The following is a 17985-nucleotide window of genomic DNA, read 5'->3' as shown; positions in this document are numbered from 1 at the left end:
TTAAATATAATTTATTGATACAAATAAGTGAACGATATTATTCAATAGAATAGTCAATTGGTGAAAGATTTGAAAATGGTTTTGTGCGAAAAAGAGGAATTAACAATAGAACGAGACGGTTATCAGACCAAATTCAACAAAGTGAATCAAGAATTGTACGCGTTGTTGAACGGCAGTGGGAACAATATTCCGGATGTGGAAGATTTGCTGAGCGAAAACCGTTTTCTCAAACAACAAGTGGAAAGTTTGAAAGAGGAAAATTTAACAAGCAAAACAATACTATCCAAATACAAGGTAATTTAAATTTCATCCCCCCTCCCACAAGTTGAAATTGTTGTGCTAATTGGTCAACATTTTAGAAAGCTATAGAGAAAAGAAAAGGGGTAATGAGATTTGGATTCTCAGCTGCTGGTGACTCATCTTCAAATGACAAAGCCGGCGTTGCTCCACTGACCACGCCCACCGTGAAACAAACAACCGTTGCTAATTCGACCGACGTTCCACTGTACACTATTAAGCAGAGTAATTTTTTTCTTTTTTTTGAATTATTCAATAATGGAAAGTTGTTTTTGTTCAATGCTAAAATCAATCGGCTGCAGTTGTTCAAGCAATTGAGAAAGATCGAAACACAAACTGCTTGAACTTGGACTATAGACAAATTTCACACATGCTTCTCGACGCTATTAACGACAAAACTGTAGCAGTAATGCACCTACGCAAAGCAAACAAGTAACTTCTTCTTCCAATTGTGCTCGCCTAATTAACGCTAAATCCTTTGCAATTTTTTCAATTGCCCATTTAAAAAATTCCACACATCCATTAATTAATGTATGACGATTTTCAGAATTCTTGCCGAAAGATTGCACGACGTGGAAAGCAAGTTCTCCAAAAAAGTTAACAATCAAATAATTGGCATGTTATGAAAATTATTTATTTCTTATTAATTGATTTTATTTTTCGTTTCATTCTTAATTGCAGAATCTACGGACAAAAATTGCCAATGATGATCGATCACAGTTGGACAACAAGTGACATGCTTATTTTAAAATGTAAAGCCGACACTTGTGAATCTGAACCGTTCTTCGTTCATATATCAATTTTATTAGAAAACTCGTCGCCCAACTTATGAAAAAGAAAATGTAGAAAAGAATAGAATGAGAAAATCGAGCCAACCGATTCTGGCATTGAAAAACGCCACGAACAAATTTAAATTAATTAAAGCGGGCCTCTTCTCTACGCTACACAAAAACAACAGGAGAAAAAAGCTGAATGAATATTTTGGTTGCTTTTTTTCTTACAAATTGGCTCTTATTATAACTCTGCTTTTTTTAAAAAAATACGACAATATAATAACGCAGTTGCAGGGAAATGTTGTTGTTGTTGTTCATCGTTGCGTGTTATGGACGGCCACCACGAATACCACCGCCATTGCCCCCACGATATCGGCCACGCCCGCGACCGACACGTCGACCACCGGATGAACCACGATCAGACCATTCTTTTCCCCTTTCTGCAGAAAACTCCTTATTCTCGGCGTGAAATTCGCCCGTGGGAGCTGCCGATTTTCGATGTTGTTCATCCCTTTGCGCGTCCCTGTTGTCCCATCGCCCAAAATGCTGGCCACCACCACCACCACCACCACCATAACCTCGATCATCTCCAATAAAGTTGGATCCTCCATTTGGATCGAAATTATTGTGCTTTCCACGCGCTTGAAAAATATCAATTATTATTATTGTTAAGCAGTATTTCAACTTGAGCAAAAGATAAAAGAGTCAATACGTTTGGAATATCCACCGCCTGGTCGTCCTCCACGACCACGACCTCGTCCACCTCGAAAACCGTCAGCAGTACGAACAGCATTATTGTAACGAGCTCTGGAACGAGATCCACGAACATTCTGAAAGCCTGTCATGTCATCTTCGGATTGCTCCATCCGATTAACTAAAAACAGCAAGAAAGAACATTAACAATAACGAAATTCAAAATTGGGACAAATGTTTAAAATTTATTCAAATGTCCAATTGCATGAAACTTCATGCAGGATGTTTCGTTGTGCATCTAATTAAGTTATGCCTGGGGTCCAAACTCAACGAGTGAAATTGGTTACATTGATCATTGAAACATACCATGCTGATCTTCTGATACATCCGGTGAGGTAGCATAAGCCGGAAGTTCAACAGACGAATCTGTGTGGCCTAATTAACTAATAAAGTGAAACAAACTACTACAGTTACAACTAAGCGTGTTTACCTTTATCGCAAAATTGTGCAACCTGCGAAGGACACTCTGGATTACTTGGATAACAATGATCTTGAGATGATGAAATTTGACTTTCATAAGAGGACATAATGTTCCCGTCGTGTGTCTGCACTGACGGTTCGTTTGGAGGAACAACAAAATCTTTAAAAATTCAAATAAAATTACAAAAGTAACTATCAAAATTCTCTAATATGTACAGGAAGACAATCAATTATTGTGAAAAAAAGATTCAACAATAATAATCTACTCAAAAGTTCGATGATATTGCCGAAGAGGAAAATTACCAACCAAACCCGCAATGCATTACCAAAATAATGCTCTCATTTAACCTTAAACTTCAATTAATTTAAATATAATCTTAATTTTCTTTATTACAGTTTTTCACAAAAGCTTTATCTTGAAATAAGTTATGCAAACCAGAACAGTTAAGAAGCATAAAAAAAATAATAATTAAAAAAACATTGTAAACAATGCAATTTAAAACATTACCATTAACTGCTGGAAATGCAGCACTGCCAGTCTGAAGTAGAGCATTCTGTGAATAAAACGTGGCACCTCCTCCGATGGACATGGCATAAAATTTGTTTATATTCTCCGCAATTTGTGCATCTAAAATCACAAAAGTATTCAACAAAAACAATATATTTCTTATTTATATATACATATATAGTTGCACAGTTATAAACATATATATATATATATAACGCACTCTCATTAACTGATTGAACTTCGTTGAAATAGCCGTATTGTTGCCCTTTCTGCTGCGATAGCGGTGGCTGCTGCTGCTGTTGTTGTTGTTGTTGTTGAGGAACAGCATTTTGCAACTGTTGACTAGCTGGCATTAACTGGTCCATATTACCATTGGAAACATTCAAATCTTCAAAACCACTCTCTTCAGTGCCTTTCCTCGATTTTTCTTCACTTGACGATCCTATAATATGTCCAATATTTTGTCATAAAATAATTAACAATAATACTAAACCTATAAAGTTGCAAAAACAAAGAAATTACTCACTTCTGTCACTAGAATTGTGCTGATCATTAGTGCGACGTTTATAAAATTCACATTCCAAAATGCCGTCAATCACTGCTCGAACTGTCCGAACTAAAAGTTTTTAACACTTACTATGGATAAAAACTAGGAATAAAATAATTTGAAACATATAAAATTTTCATCACATTTTATTCAATTAGCTTCAAGTAGCAAGCATATTGAAATATTAATGCAAAAGAAATTGTTCTTCTACTAGACTCTCTTATCCAATGTATTACGATCAACTTTTAAAAAACACAGTTCAATTGACCTTGAACATTTTTCAATACAGTAAACATTTACTACGAACAACCTTACTTTTAAAATAAATCGCATGTTAATCAAAATAAATGCATACAGTTCAAATTAACTAAAAGCTGCCAAATGATTAAGAGTGAATTGTTTACACATGCAAATACTTACAACTAACGTTAAACGTCGGCACAAGCTTCTGTGAGGCAGAAAGAAGCATACATACACAGTCTGCGGATTCGTTCAAAACGCTAGCCCATGTTTCATCTTGGTGAACATCATCATACGAAGGGCATATTTTCTGATATAAAAAATCCAACAAGTGTAAATCTTCTGGCGACAATTTCTGAAACAAATATGATTTATATATAAATGCATTAGTTTTTACGTATAAGTATATGGGCTCACCACTGCGCCTTCAGTGCCTTCGGCGAAGTGTACGCGCACATCGTTGTTTCCCAGAACATTAAGCAATTCCTGCATGTTTAACAAATTTCTAAATCGTGCGTGTTCCGCTTGCATACGATCACGATGCTCCTTCTTCTGTAATAACTTTTGCTGACGATTATGCTAAACAAAAAAGACAAAGTTATTAAAAAAGACAGAACATTAACAAAAAATAAATGAAATTAAAAATTACTTCATTAATCATCGTATTCACGTTCTTTAATATTTCACGACTCATCTCTAACTGTTGATTCAATTCAGATACCTTTTCTGTAGCTTTCTAGAAAATTCACATTTTCAGTTTAACATGTGCAAAACATCAACAAATTTCTTAAATAACGTGACAATTACTTCCTGCTCCGGATGGAGTGTTTTTCCAGTCTGTAAAGCTTCTTTCAAATTCTCCAACTTTGCCTGAACAAAAATGATATAACATATGTATAAAAACATAAACCACTTACTTTTCTTTTTTCCATGTTTCGTATCTTCTTTTCCAACATTTGCCTGATTTGTAAACCCAAATCCATCACAGTGTTATTGTTAGCATTTTGCGACGTTTTCATGGACTCCAATCCATCTTCTGTGCTAGTATGTTCGGAAATTGAATCGACTGCTGGCATATTATACGGTCTGACTTAGCGAAGAAAAATTGAACTGGCAAGTCAACACACGGGAATGGATAAAGAATGAATACGTTCAAGACTACAGTATGATTGACAATTTGGAAAGCATTCTTCCTGTAAATCGTTTTCACTTAAAAAATACAACAGTTAATTGAAATGCAATTAGTTGAAAAATATTTTAAATTATGAAAAAATTATTTCTTAAATAATAGTGTAGATAATACTATTAATAAGAAAAAATTTTACGAACAAAAGTTTTTGTAAACGCAAAATTTCTTGTCAAAAAAAAGAATTATTAATATTTATTTAATTAGCTCATACTATTAATATTTAACGGACTATGTTCAATTCTTTCTTGTTCGACGCTCTATTTTGTATTTTTTGGGTAGCATCAATTATGCGAGTTCGCAGCAACTGCCGTTTTTCATCGACTGAAAAATGTTAATTTGAAGTTAAAATCTGATCTATTAAATGTTAATTTTGAATAAATGCAATTCGGTTAAAATATTTAAAATTCCAATATTCAGACAAGAAAATAATAAATGAAATTCAAGATCAAATTTATTATTGAAATAAATTATTACATAATATGTAAATTTTTTAATTAAAAAATGTAAAATAACAAATGAATAAATTATTCGTTTATTAAAATAATAGTATTTATTTTTAAATCACAAAAAATGTTTGTTTTTAAAAGTTGTAATATTGTTGACTTTCCATTTTAAAAAGTAAGCCAAGTAGAAATGGAAAAAATATTTAGGATAACTGCAGGGAAACAATTAATTGTATGTGTATAAATCTGTTCCATAATTAAAGTGCAACAATCAAGCGACAGTGAATTTTTAAACTTGCCACTGATTGCACAATTGTAATTTTCTTTTTAAGCTTTTCTGAGTTTTTTCATAAATGCAACTTTAAAAATGTTGAAAATAAGAAATATCATTTTCAGATTTACAGCAACTAGTTCTAAATTAAAAAAATAAGTACCGTCATTTTTCAAAAATTTTAAAACAATCATCATTTTGATGGTTTAAATCGTTGATTATTCTTTTATTGATTATTATACTTTTAAAATTCGATATTTAAAGTGTAATTTCTGTATAAAAGCTGCAGTGCTTTCAAATTACAACGATTTTTTACTCTTGTATTCGGAATAAATTATTTCAGAGGATATGAAGATTAAAATAGGTATCACTTCAGCACACACTATATGTCACTTGAGAACCAGTATAACATGACCTCGTAAGCAGTGGCAAAGCATGAATAACATATCATTGGCTTTGTGCTGTTAAAAATGAACAAAAAACTAGATCAACAAGGAGAAGATAAAGAATGGCCATGACAAATGTCGAAAAAAACCAATCTATAATTTTGTAATGTCATAAATTATTCAACAACATGGAAAATTCATCGTTCATAAATTTTTATGTTATAACAACATGAGGTATTGATAAATACAAGTTAAATACCTTTTTCTTGAAATTTCGCAAAAATTACAAAAAAGCTCATGAAAATCTGCGTATGTTTATTTCAAAGTATTTAAAAATAATTCTGAGAAATATGATTGCGATGAAGTAATAATATGAAAATTATTATATTAACTTTGATTACTTCAAAAATGTAAAAATATTCAACTTTTGCATGTTTCTGATTGCAAAATAGAATAGAATAAATAAATGCAATAAATTTTTATTTGCGTTATTCATGATTCTAAAATAATTCAGCTAAAATTTTTAATATTCAATAGCAAAAAAAGTTTTAATTAAGAAACATCATCATTACAGACATTATCATATTAATCAGTTGGGTATTTTTGTTTCTAAGATAAATTGTCTGCAAAATTAAAATTATTGTTGGGTGAAAAAATAATGATTCGTTTTGAAATAAGAATTATTTGGTAGATTTTGACAAGCAGCTGTAATGATTACTTAGCAATTTTGCAGCATTAGATGATGATTTTAACTATTTTCTTTTTCTTGATCAAATTTCAATATATTCTGCACAATTTTTATTCAAATAGTTACATATGTTTGAAAACTGAACAATTTGCTTCCTTTTATCTTAATATAGCATTTTAATTTTTTTAATTCATTTTATTATAATCAATTTGGATTCAAATTATAAATTGCATTTTATTATAAGCTGTAAGTTTTCATTTTTTAAGTGAAATGCAAATTACTCGATAAAACGTTTCTCCCAAAAGAAGAAATACATTTAGAATCACTTTAAAATTTTCGATATTAAAAATCAGTAATAAAATTTAACCTCATTTACAGTGCCAAAATTCATCTTACTGAATTAACAGCAGAAAATTGCAAGTGTACTTTATTAGAAGTTCCATTCATTGCTGATGATTACTTACTTTTGCAAAATTATGTTGCCATTGAAAAAATATTTTAATAATTTGTCGGTCAGCATCTTAATAAACTAAAGGCTTGAAATCGTGAATCCTGTTTCACTGAACTTACCCATATTTTCAACTCAGCTACTTCCTCTAGAATTCACCACCTAAATATAGAAAATGTTGCAAAAATTGCTTCAGCATCTAGTAGCTTTTGCATTTACTACATTGAATTTTCATTTTCGACATTTACGCAGTGATTTTAAATAATTTCATTCTTATTTAAAAATATAAGATCATTAAATACAAAAATAATTCATTTTCGAAGGTGTTAAAGTGGAAGATAAAAAGATTTCCTTCTTAAACAACTCACGTTTTAATACTTAGCACAAACAATTTATGGGTTGGATGAATACAAAAAATATTTAGAAAAGTCTGAAAAAACTACAAAAATATGAAACGAACGTAAAATTAAAATGCATTAAAGCACTCCATGAAATTATTTCATGCTATATTATAACAATGATTTATATGATTCCAAAAAATTAATTTGTCTTTTTGCATTGCGTATAAATTAATATTTAAAAAATCATTCACAATTGTTTCCATTATTTCTGTTAAACATAGAACTATGAAACAGTTTTAAAAAGTTATTTAAAATTTGATTCAGGATGCAAATAAAACTGCTCGAATAAAGCCAAGTAAACCACGCATTCTCAATTCAAGTAAGTGGCAATACTACAAATATTAATGCCTTAAACTTTAACTTCGTAGCAGAGAGATAAAACGTTTAACTTCTAGCAAATTGTGACCAAGCAATACGACACAGATCAATATGCAAATTAAAGAAAAATTCATATTTTTAAACAGTTGTGCATCTACATCGATAACTAACGCAAACTGCTAAAACTGGCATTTTCATACTTTAGTCACATAATTATGCATCACACTTCTGGCTTGACAAGGAATGAAACCAGTATGCAACTTCAAAAATACTTAGCGAACTTCAGCTAAATAAATCAAAAGAAGAAAAGTAAAATCGATACGACGATTAACAAAATTGGATGAAGTAAAGATGACAAAAATTCAATACACATAAACATATGCTTCTTCAATTTAATAAAAAGCACGTATTCTAACAATGTATTTACACATACAGTACTGTGATTATACTATAATATATATCTGAGGAGTTGCAGCATACCTAAGTAAAAATACAAAAGCAACACAATTCACTTTACCACAGTTAGTTTACATGAACGACACTAAAATATATTCAGCTAATATATATTTGCAATTAATATTCTTCATTGTCTCCACCATCTTCATCAGTTCCATCAATGCCAACCTTAAAATAAAATAATTAACAACTAAACCTAACAGCGACAAATACAAACCTCTTCGTAATCTTTCTCTAATGCCGCAAGATCTTCTCTAGCTTCTGAAAATTCTCCTTCTTCCATACCTTCTCCAACATACCAATGTACGAATGCTCGTTTCGCGTACATCAAATCAAATTTATGATCCAAACGAGCCCAAGCTTCAGATATTGCTGTTGTATTCGAAAGCATGCATAACGCTCGCGGAACTTTAGCCAAATCTCCGCCTGGAACAACAGTCGGAGGCTGGTAATTTATGCCAACCTAATAATATTATTTGTTGTTAATAAACTATTCGATTGTAAAACACTAATTATAATACATACCTTAAATCCAGTTGGACACCAATCAACAAATTGAATAGTTCTTTTAGTTTTGATGTTACCAATAGCAGCATTCACATCTTTCGGGACAACATCGCCTCGGTACAATAAACAAACGGCCATGTACTTGCCGTGCCTAGGGTCACATTTTACCATCTGATTAGCTGGATCGAAACACTGATTGGTAATATCTGCCACAGACAACTGTTCATGATACGCCTTTTCCACACTAATCACAGGAGCATATGTGACCAATGGGAAATGAATGCGAGGATAAGGGACTAAGTTGGTTTGGAATTCAGTCAGATCAACATTCAAAGCACCATCAAAACGCAATGATGCCGTAATAGACGAGACTATTTGACCAATCAAACGATTCAAATTTCGATAAGATGGGCGTCCGATGTCCAAGTTACGTCTAAAAGAATTCAATTCTAAAGGTTCTACAAAAAATTAAACATTTACCGGCAGATGTCATATATCGCTTCATTATCAACCATGAATGCACAGTCACTGTGTTCCAAAGTGGTGTGAGTCGTCAAAACAGAGTTGTACGGTTCAACAACAGCAGTGGACACCTCAATAAGCATTGTTAAATAAAACATACAATTTATGATTGATTAACCATTCTTAAGTACTTGTGGAGCAGGATATATAGCAAATTCCAATTTACTCTTCTTCCCATAGTCAACGGAAAGTCTTTCCATAAGTAGAGATGTAAAGCCACTGCCAGTGCCGCCACCAAAAGAATGAAAAATGAGAAACCCTTGCAAGCCTGTGCAATTTTCTGCCAATCGTCGAATGCGATCCAATACTAAGTCGATGATCTCCTTCCCAATGGTATAATGACCTCTGGCATAGTTGTTCGCCGCATCCTCTTTGCCAGTAATCAACTGCTCCGGATGGAAGAGCTTTCCATGAGATCCAGTACGAATCTCATCTTAAAAAATATAATTCATCTTTTAACTTAAAGATAAGTTACTTACCAATCACTGTGGGTTCAAGATCGACAAAGATTGCCCGAGGGACGTGACGGCCAGAACCAGATTCGCTAAAAAATGTTGTAAACGAATCATCTGCTACGGATGATTCCGTATTCATAGGAAATTTTCCGTCGGGCTGGATGCCATGTTCCAAGCAATATAATTCCCAGCAAGCACTGCCAATCTGTGCCCCAGCTTGACCAATGTGAATACTTACAACTTCACGCTACAACAATTAACATTATATTTAAAAAATACTTATTTTTAATACTGCAGATAGAATAAATTCTGAAAAGTTAGCTGCATAAAATTCTGAAAATAATTTCAAATATAAACTTTAATTTTGCTAATATAACATTGAAATTAAATTAAATATAAATAAAATCAAAATAGAAGCAGATATACTTTATCAATTAAGGCTTTTTATAATTTCAAAACGGTTTAAAGTAAAATAAAAATGCCACTAACTACTCTTTCCGAACGAATTATATATCTATTACTAAAAAAAGTTAGTATTAAATACAACTTAAAATAAAAATATTCACAAAAATTAAACATGACAAGAATTACCATTCTTCGTTAAATCAATGCAGCAGACACTCACAGCAAAGGAAAAGAAACGAATGAAGACACCAGGAGCAGTATTGCTTAGTTCACTGTGAGTCATCAAAATTGAGAATTAGGACACAGAGACATTTCGAAAGAAAATTTAAGCACATTATTTCTTTGCACTCCAGCATTTAAAAAATAACATTTATGTTTCAAGATGTTAATTAAATAATTTTGAAACTATTTATTTCAAATTACAGAAAGGAATTTAATCTAAATTATTTTTTTTGGAATTATTGCATACAGTAATCCAAACTACAGTAAGAAAACCGAATTTTAAATATTGAATACATAAATTGTTACACCAGTGATTTAATTACTTATAAGAAGAATTAAATAATGACTGCTATTTATATTTAAGTTTATTTCTCCCATATTGAAAGTTTATTTTTCTTGATAATTTGAATTTGATTCAAAACAAAATTCAAAAAAAGCAATAAACGTTAATACTTAATTTTAAATTGTTACACTTCGTTGCTTGTAAAACATTATAAATAATAAATGAAAATAACCATTATGTTTATTATCATTTTATAATGAAAGTAAAGACGTTTATATTCATGAATATGTGAATACGAATCATATATAGTGCCTACTTTTCATTAATACTGTTTGAGCGTTACTTATAATCATAAAATTATCAGACATTCATATTTTGTATAGGTAAAAATGATATTAATTATTTTTAAAGTTGTAAAATTTTATTAGAACCTTTCATTAAAGTTTTTATCTTTAATTAACAAAATAAGTTATTTAAAGAATGATCTGCATGTTCCTTTTTTCCAGGTCACTGGGGCGTATTACGGTAATACCTGAGTTTCAGTGAATCTTCCGCTAAATTAGAGTGGCGTTGTCGCTGTTATTTATTGAAATTTTGCACTGCTGAAAAATGGTATGTATTTTTTTTATTTATTAGTCCAAAGGAATAGCAATAACATTATTGTATATTGATCTAACGTTGTTTTAATATTGTTGATGCCTCACCAAAAATTTTGAAAGTATTTTCTAGTAGCTGCCGTACTTAGGAAACTTTTGATTTTTATTACTTCACAGTTATTTTATGACTGAAATAAAATTGTATTTCATTTCAGTTCTATATTTTTGGAATGACTGTGCGTCCGATTATATTATCAATTACTTATAATTTAGCTTTGAAAAATAATGCGAATATTAAAATGATTTATTAAACTTTCCCATATTATATTATAATTATGTTAAAACAGATAATTGAGAACAATTTTGAACAATATATTTTATGTTATCTTTGTCTACCTACTTGTCTTAATGATTTAAAATCCCTTGCAGTTTTACAAATTACTAATATGCAGTTTTCTATTGGTTTGTAACTTGACGTTTAAAATAAATTACAGATATTTGTTTTATATTAATTAGTAATTTGTTATCAGGATTCGGCTGGACAATGAACGACGTTAATTTATTAAATAGAAACTAGTATGAAATTTCTGTTTCCTGAATTATATATACATAGTTATCTTTTAACTAAATACTTATCTGATTTCAATACTTTTATCGAATGAAAATTTTAGCGTGAAGTAGTAAGTATTCATGTTGGCCAAGCAGGTGCCCAAATTGGTGATGCTTGTTGGGAGTTGTACTGTTTGGAACATGGGATTCAACCCGATGGTTCATTTAAATTGGACAAAGAGTCGCTCGGTGTAGATGATTCGTTCACAACATTTTTTAGCGAAGCTGGCTCTGGCCGTCATGTTCCTCGGGCCATTTTTGTCGATCTTGAACCCACAGTGATTGGTGAATAATTCAGTTTTTTATTAAAAAAATGCATTGATTTTTTGATTTTTGATTTAAGATGAGATTCGTACTGGATCTTATGGAAAGCTCTTCCATCCGGAGCAGTTGATTACTGGCAAAGAGGATGCGGCGAACAACTATGCCAGAGGTCATTATACCATTGGGAAGGAGATCATCGACTTAGTATTGGATCGCATTCGACGATTGGCAGAAAATTGCACAGGCTTGCAAGGGTTTCTCATTTTTCATTCTTTTGGTGGCGGAACTGGTAGTGGCTTTACATCTCTACTTATGGAAAAGTTGTCCTCGGATTATGGGAAGAAGAGTAAATTAGAATTTGCTATATATCCTGCTCCACAAGTACTTAAGAATGGTTAATCAATCATAAATTGTATGTTTTATTTAACAATGCTTATTGAGGTGTCCACTGCTGTTGTTGAACCGTACAACTCTGTTTTGACGACTCACACCACTTTGGAACACAGTGACTGTGCATTCATGGTTGATAATGAAGCGATATATGACATCTGCCGGTAAATGTTTAATTTTTTGTAGAACCTTTAGAATTGAATTCTTTTAGACGTAACTTGGACATCGGACGTCCATCTTATCGAAATTTGAATCGTTTGATTGGTCAAATAGTCTCGTCTATTACGGCATCATTGCGTTTTGAGGGTGCTTTGAATGTTGATCTGACTGAATTCCAAACCAACTTAGTCCCTTATCCTCGCATTCATTTCCCATTGGTCACATATGCTCCGGTGATTAGTGTGGAAAAGGCGTATCATGAACAATTGTCTGTGGCAGATATTACCAATCAGTGTTTTGAACCGGCTAATCAGATGGTAAAATGTGACCCTAGACACGGCAAGTACATGGCCGTTTGTTTATTGTACCGAGGTGATGTTGTCCCGAAAGATGTGAATGCTGCTATTGGTAACATTAAAAATAAGAGATCTATTCAGTTTGTTGATTGGTGTCCAACTGGATTTAAGGTATGTATTATAATTAGTGTTTTACAATCGAATAGTTTATTAACAACAAATAATATTATTAGGTTGGCATAAATTACCAGCCTCCGACTGTTGTTCCGGGAGGAGATTTGGCTAAAGTTCCGCGAGCGTTATGCATGCTTTCGAATACAACAGCAATATCTGAAGCTTGGGCTCGTTTGGATCATAAATTTGATTTGATGTACGCGAAACGAGCATTCGTACATTGGTATGTTGGAGAAGGTATGGAAGAAGGAGAATTTTCAGAAGCTAGAGAAGATCTTGCGGCATTAGAGAAAGATTATGAAGAGGTACTATAAGTTTTTTTTTGTTTTGGAAATGCTTAAATTATTGTGATTTTTAGGTTGGTATTGATAGCCTTGATGATGAAAGTAGTGAATATTAGAAAGTCTTTATCGCTTCTACTTAATGCGAAAAAGTCTCAGTCGATATTGATGTTGAACATTTTTTATAAACATGGTAACTGATTGATTAGTAATATAAATTTTTGAAACATCAATGGTGAAAAAATAGTGGTGAAGGTTTTCATTTGCTTAAAAGAAAATAAAAGCTACAAATAAAAGCGAATGCGTTCATTTGTGTCACTGCTTTAAGAAATGCTGAATATGTTTATTAGAGTAAGCTGTTTTTCATCAGTAAACGTAAAAGAACAAATTACTCGTAATTTTGTTTTTTATTTTAATAAAAACGCCATGCAAAGCTCAGCTAATGTTAAACCATATTGAATAAAGTGCTAAAGCACGGCTGTTTAGCTTCAGGTTGACAAAAAACATCTGCAGTGTCAAATTTTTCTTGTATCATCATCGTGAATTGTTTCCTTGAAATCAATTGGGCCTGCAAAGTTGAAAATATTAAAAAAAAACTTATAACACTCAATGCAACTTCTGTCGTTCTGAGCAGTTTGCATTGTTTATTTTATTCGGTGATAATCGAGGCTTACCGATACCCAAATTACTGGAACTGTCAAGTGACCAATCACAGAATCCATCCAAATGTGCTTTCTGACGTTGCATAACTGTAAAAAGGACATTTTCATCGAAATATTTCAAATCAAGTGTATAATGTTAAATTGAAAATGTAAAACTCCATAGCTTACGCAGTTTAGGAATATCAACATTTTGAACAACCGACTGATTTACGTCAGCAGTATCTGTCGTTTCAGTGATATCTGCCGGTATGGGAGTTTCTTTTGGAATAAGTAGCGTGTTTTGATTCTTAAGTGAAATGATAACTAATTCAAATGTATTGAGCAGAACGAAGAATCTGTAAATGTACAAACCTTCTGATCAGTAACCAGCAGGCTGGTTGATGGAGATGCACGTAGTTGTTGTGTATTAGTTTCAACAGCTAGAAACTCATCAGAAAACATTTGAGAAGTTAAATTATTACTTCCTGAGGAAAAAGAAGAATCTATTATACCTTGTTGCTGATGTTCTTGTTGTTGTTTTTGTTGTGATTCAATTACTTCCACTGGCTGACAATATTGAGTAGGAAAAATTGTAGAATTAGCTGTCTCTTGCACTGATGCTTCTTTTGACGCTGTTGTGACTATCGGAGTCTCAAATGGCAAATAATGAATATTGCTCGAGTCCATGTGAGCTTCACAATCCACAACAGCACGCTGACTCTGGGCAGTTGCTGGAGCAGCTTTGGAAGTCTGTTCCACGTTTTTTGACAAATCATACTTTTTTCTGAAGCTAATCAATTTTTTTGATGTAGAAGCAGACGATGTAGAAGGCAGAAATGCTAAAAAGAATATAAATATGTAAGCAATCCGAAGAAAATTTTTTACATTTATAAGACAATTAAAAGAAAACATTAACGTTCACATTCCACTAATTACACTTATTCAAATTGATTAAAACAATTCACCACTGTACATACGAATTACGCAGCTATTTTCCATTTCTTAGCTGTATAAATTTAAATCATTCCATCTGAATGTATGTTTAAAAATTAAAACGAATTTTTTTTTTCACGAAAATGTAATAAAATATTTAACAAAAGTGCAAACTCAACTGGACTCAGTCAGTCTTTCGGGCGATAATTTACGCAAATCTTCTGCAACTTCGATGTACTTTTTAGAGAACAAAGACTAAAAAGAAACGAAATAAAACAAAACGGATTGATTATTGGTTAAAAAATAATACAGAATAATTTAATAACAGAAATATTTTTTTACCGGCCGATTCAATGCCAGCGTATCTCCAGCAAAGAATGAAAACACCGAATTCCCTTTCATATGAGACTACAAATATGAATTTGAAAAAAATAATTACTAACAAATGAACAAACAATCTTTTACTTGTTCTGGATTGCTTTCTTCGAATTTGTACCTTAAACGCATAGCTTCCTTTTGACCAGCCTAATAAAAATTGACTCAATAAAACTCAATTCTTGCCTGTACCCTATTCAAAAAATCAAAGAAGAAAAAAACTCAAAGCAAAACATTACCATCTCAAAAAGATGGCTTATTAATATCGACGGGGAGATGTCGCAACTGATTCCATCGTTGTAAATGCTCAATTCTGGATTGTCACCATCACCTTCTTCAGTCTTTGCATCGTCGCTTGGCGGAAAACAACTCATTATACTGTACTTACGATTCTTCTTAGTTTTCGTCTCCGCTTCGGGCACAGTACGCCGATTATAGAAAACAAATCCATCAGGAAAAAGAATAATTCTTATCTTAGACGCTCGTTCAGAGTCCTGTTCCACAGAGACGAGTTTTTTCACAACGACTACAGTAATAATATTTTAATAATTATACCTGACCATCAGGTAACCACTTCTTCTGCAAATAATCGAAAATCGATGCTACTGGCAATTTCGAATTGATCTGCAAAGATAAATGTGAGCTTTGATGGCAGTGAAAATTAACATATCCATCGTCTTTGTTAGATTGAGGAACAAACTCGATAGTGACAGTTTCCCGTACTGCCATCAAACGTTGACTAGCTCAAATGATAAAAATATTTTTCCTGTTAATTTTTAAATGCTTGTTAAAATTTAATTTCTTTCCTCTTACCAACAACAAACTTATCCAACGCAGCACAAGATGGAGTATAAATCTTCATTCTTTGTCTGGGAAACCGTCTAATTGCCAATTTTATTTCAACTACCCTACAGATTGAAAGTTCGCCTCGTAATGAACGCTGTGCAATAATCAATAATAAATTCCCTTTCACCCTGTTAAAACTAGCGTTGTGAACACTTCTCTGGACGTATGATCCACTTTGCACTGGGTTCTTCTGTACCATTCGTAGTAATTGATCAAAGTGAACAATTCTTTTGCCTCTTTCGTAGCTGTAGCTAAATTTAAAAAGAAAATTACTAGACAGAAAAATTAATTCAAAAATTCAAATAAATAATACAATTGGAAAAATCAACAAACGGTGCCAAACGACTCATTGTGTTATAGAAGAAATAGCGCACTTGATCGTACGTCTTCGCTTCCCGCTTCAGTTTACCAGCAATGTATAATCGAATTGCTTCAAAATCTTTACCATGCTAACAAAATAATTCACACCAATTATACATTATTATAATCCTAAATCTGTTTCAAACGAAAACAGTGTAAAACACATTTGACTAATAAGTATCCTCCTCTTATATCGTTGGCCAAAATTCTAAATGAAAAAAAACTATCCTAAATACCTGTTTCAGTCCTTCAAAAAATAATTGCCAAGCCTGGTTACTCCACTGCGTATATAAGCGTTTTTCCGTTTCTTTCCCTTCGGTTGTCGCAGAAGAAGTTCGAGCAGTAGAAGCAGTAGTAACCGTTGCAGGCCGAGACGTGGCTGCTAACGCATGCCTCTGTCTAGTGTTTGGTGCTTCAATTTCATCTGAAGAATTTGTTGTTGAATTCATCTGAAACAATTTTATAATTTAAATATTTTTCACTGGCAATCGCCTAAGCACAGTAATAAAAGAACTTCTAGAAAATGCACGCAATTTCGTTAAAACGCATTCACATTATTTTTATCTAAACAATAAAATATTTTAAGAAAGCATATGAATGAATTTTACATGCATAATAATAATAATAATGCAAAGTTCACAAAAACAAATATGCTATTTTAATTTACATGTCTAAAGATTGAACAAGAGTAATATTTAAAATTAACCATAATTATAATTTCATAAATAATGTTCAACTGAACATCAAATCATTATTCATATCATGGTACTTCAATTTAACACGAATAATTCGAGATCACATTAACAGGAATTGAAATAAACATCATGAATAAACACCGGTCGTTGAAAACAGAAGTTTTCCTGCATAAAACATAGCTGCTTTAAAACACCTTACAATCAAATAGCGTCCAAGTAAGCAATAATAAAAAAATAAGTTGGTACATACAACCAACATATTCTTTTACAGTATCAACAAAAGATTTTCAAGAAAGCTGCTTGTTATTTGTCGCTTTTTATTTCCAAATGTAAAAATCATTAAAAAATGAATTCGCATTGCATTTCAACTTAAATGCCTTGCTTACATTTAGATATTTCCATGTACGCACTGTTTTTTTATTTAAACTTTGGAATAACGTTTTATCATTTTGAAGTTATGTAACGAGCCGCTCTCTCGGGAAGGCTAATCCACCTCCGCAATTGCGCCATTAGCGCATTCGTCGCTAAACGACGACGATCCGATGGGTTTCCCCGCGCGGTCATCTCCGCTTGGCTTCCGTTGGCTTCGCGCTTTCCCGATGACATTATAACAATCAAAAGACAGGTGTAGAGTATGGGATGGTCCCACTTCTGTTCCCATTCGGTCCCACTGTTCATTTATTGGTCGTTGACCTCGCTATGGTCTATTACCGATTTCCCTCCTGATATATAAATCTGCTCCCATTTTTTGTAAATAAATTTGTTGCCTGTTGAAATTTAATAAGATTGGATGTTAACTTCCGGGTGTAATGTCAGAATCATGAATAATCTGTT

The 17985-nt window shown here is 32.3% G+C and overlaps 5 protein-coding genes across 5 annotated transcripts; 2 read left to right on the top strand and 3 right to left on the bottom strand.

The window, feature by feature from the left end:
• Positions 1 to 75: 75 nt before the first annotated feature.
• Positions 76 to 1129, top strand: Tsp_01448 (conserved hypothetical protein). Its single transcript, XM_003377155.1, has 4 exons — positions 76 to 294; positions 360 to 522; positions 600 to 729; positions 979 to 1129. The coding sequence occupies exons 1-4, from the start codon at positions 76 to 78 to the stop codon at positions 1127 to 1129; spliced, it is 663 nt and encodes a 220-aa protein (XP_003377203.1).
• Positions 1130 to 1397: 268 nt separating this feature from the next.
• Tsp_01449 (conserved hypothetical protein) lies at positions 1398 to 7089 on the bottom strand. The gene is made up of 17 exons (XM_003377154.1): positions 7086 to 7089; positions 5925 to 5980; positions 5857 to 5902; positions 4957 to 5048; positions 4689 to 4731; positions 4456 to 4628; positions 4346 to 4408; positions 4188 to 4274; positions 3956 to 4117; positions 3722 to 3893; positions 3278 to 3367; positions 2972 to 3193; positions 2752 to 2871; positions 2254 to 2403; positions 2130 to 2198; positions 1783 to 1944; positions 1398 to 1711 (listed from the first exon to the last, which is right to left on the bottom strand). Exons 1-17 carry the CDS (start codon positions 7087 to 7089, stop codon positions 1398 to 1400), a joined length of 2025 nt encoding a protein of 674 aa, XP_003377202.1.
• A 1166-nt stretch (positions 7090 to 8255) lies between these two features.
• Tsp_01450 (tubulin alpha chain) lies at positions 8256 to 10310 on the bottom strand. Its single transcript, XM_003377153.1, has 8 exons — positions 10214 to 10310; positions 9915 to 9955; positions 9647 to 9869; positions 9299 to 9600; positions 9126 to 9238; positions 8664 to 9078; positions 8356 to 8601; positions 8256 to 8306 (listed from the first exon to the last, which is right to left on the bottom strand). Exons 1-8 carry the CDS (start codon positions 10308 to 10310, stop codon positions 8256 to 8258), a joined length of 1488 nt encoding a protein of 495 aa, XP_003377201.1.
• A 1048-nt stretch (positions 10311 to 11358) lies between these two features.
• On the top strand, positions 11359 to 13420 carry Tsp_01451 (tubulin alpha chain). The gene is made up of 7 exons (XM_003377152.1): positions 11359 to 11364; positions 11800 to 12022; positions 12081 to 12382; positions 12443 to 12555; positions 12603 to 13017; positions 13080 to 13325; positions 13379 to 13420. Exons 1-7 carry the CDS (start codon positions 11359 to 11361, stop codon positions 13418 to 13420), a joined length of 1347 nt encoding a protein of 448 aa, XP_003377200.1.
• Positions 13421 to 13816: 396 nt separating this feature from the next.
• Positions 13817 to 17812, bottom strand: Tsp_01452 (hypothetical protein). The gene is made up of 14 exons (XM_003377151.1): positions 17645 to 17812; positions 16693 to 16905; positions 16430 to 16545; positions 16064 to 16347; positions 15811 to 15993; positions 15490 to 15776; positions 15341 to 15400; positions 15218 to 15283; positions 15055 to 15130; positions 14455 to 14781; positions 14315 to 14427; positions 14132 to 14249; positions 13976 to 14050; positions 13817 to 13869 (listed from the first exon to the last, which is right to left on the bottom strand). The coding sequence occupies exons 1-14, from the start codon at positions 17810 to 17812 to the stop codon at positions 13817 to 13819; spliced, it is 2139 nt and encodes a 712-aa protein (XP_003377199.1).
• Between the last annotated feature and the right edge of the window lie 173 nt (positions 17813 to 17985).

The sequence above is a fragment of the Trichinella spiralis genome (assembly GCF_000181795.1).
Source record: "Trichinella spiralis strain ISS 195 chromosome Unknown Scfld4, whole genome shotgun sequence".
Classification (NCBI taxonomy): Eukaryota; Metazoa; Nematoda; class Enoplea; order Trichinellida; family Trichinellidae; genus Trichinella; species Trichinella spiralis.
This window is presented reverse-complemented; position numbering and strand designations above follow the sequence as displayed.

Excerpts from the sequence above, each read along its gene's own strand:
- Tsp_01448 (XM_003377155.1), top strand. The coding sequence starts at position 76 with ATGGTTTTGTGCGAAAAAGAGGAATTAACAATAGAACGAGACGGTTAT. Across the intron at positions 523-599 it reads ACTGTACACTATTAAGCAGA|TTGTTCAAGCAATTGAGAAA; the intron begins GTAATTTTTTTC and ends AATCGGCTGCAG. Across the intron at positions 730-978 it reads CACCTACGCAAAGCAAACAA|AATCTACGGACAAAAATTGC; the intron begins GTAACTTCTTCT and ends TCTTAATTGCAG.
- Tsp_01449 (XM_003377154.1), bottom strand. Across the intron at positions 3,368-3,721 it reads TGTGCCGACGTTTAACGTTA|TTCGGACAGTTCGAGCAGTG; the intron begins GTTGTAAGTATT and ends AAAAACTTTTAG. Across the intron at positions 2,199-2,253 it reads TGCACAATTTTGCGATAAAG|GCCACACAGATTCGTCTGTT; the intron begins GTAAACACGCTT and ends TTAGTTAATTAG.
- Tsp_01450 (XM_003377153.1), bottom strand. The coding sequence starts at position 10,310 with ATGACTCACAGTGAACTAAGCAATACTGCTCCTGGTGTCTTCATTCGT. Across the intron at positions 9,079-9,125 it reads GCGATATATGACATCTGCCG|ACGTAACTTGGACATCGGAC; the intron begins GTAAATGTTTAA and ends GAATTCTTTTAG. Across the intron at positions 8,307-8,355 it reads TAGAGAAAGATTACGAAGAG|GTTGGCATTGATGGAACTGA; the intron begins GTTTGTATTTGT and ends TTTTATTTTAAG.
- Tsp_01451 (XM_003377152.1), top strand. Across the intron at positions 12,023-12,080 it reads TCTTGAACCCACAGTGATTG|ATGAGATTCGTACTGGATCT; the intron begins GTGAATAATTCA and ends TTTTGATTTAAG. Across the intron at positions 12,383-12,442 it reads CTATATATCCTGCTCCACAA|GTGTCCACTGCTGTTGTTGA; the intron begins GTACTTAAGAAT and ends ATGCTTATTGAG.
- Tsp_01452 (XM_003377151.1), bottom strand. The coding sequence starts at position 17,812 with ATGGGAACAGAAGTGGGACCATCCCATACTCTACACCTGTCTTTTGAT. Across the intron at positions 16,546-16,692 it reads TTTTTGAAGGACTGAAACAG|CATGGTAAAGATTTTGAAGC; the intron begins GTATTTAGGATA and ends TTATTTTGTTAG. Across the intron at positions 16,348-16,429 it reads ACAATGAGTCGTTTGGCACC|CTACAGCTACGAAAGAGGCA; the intron begins GTTTGTTGATTT and ends TTTTAAATTTAG.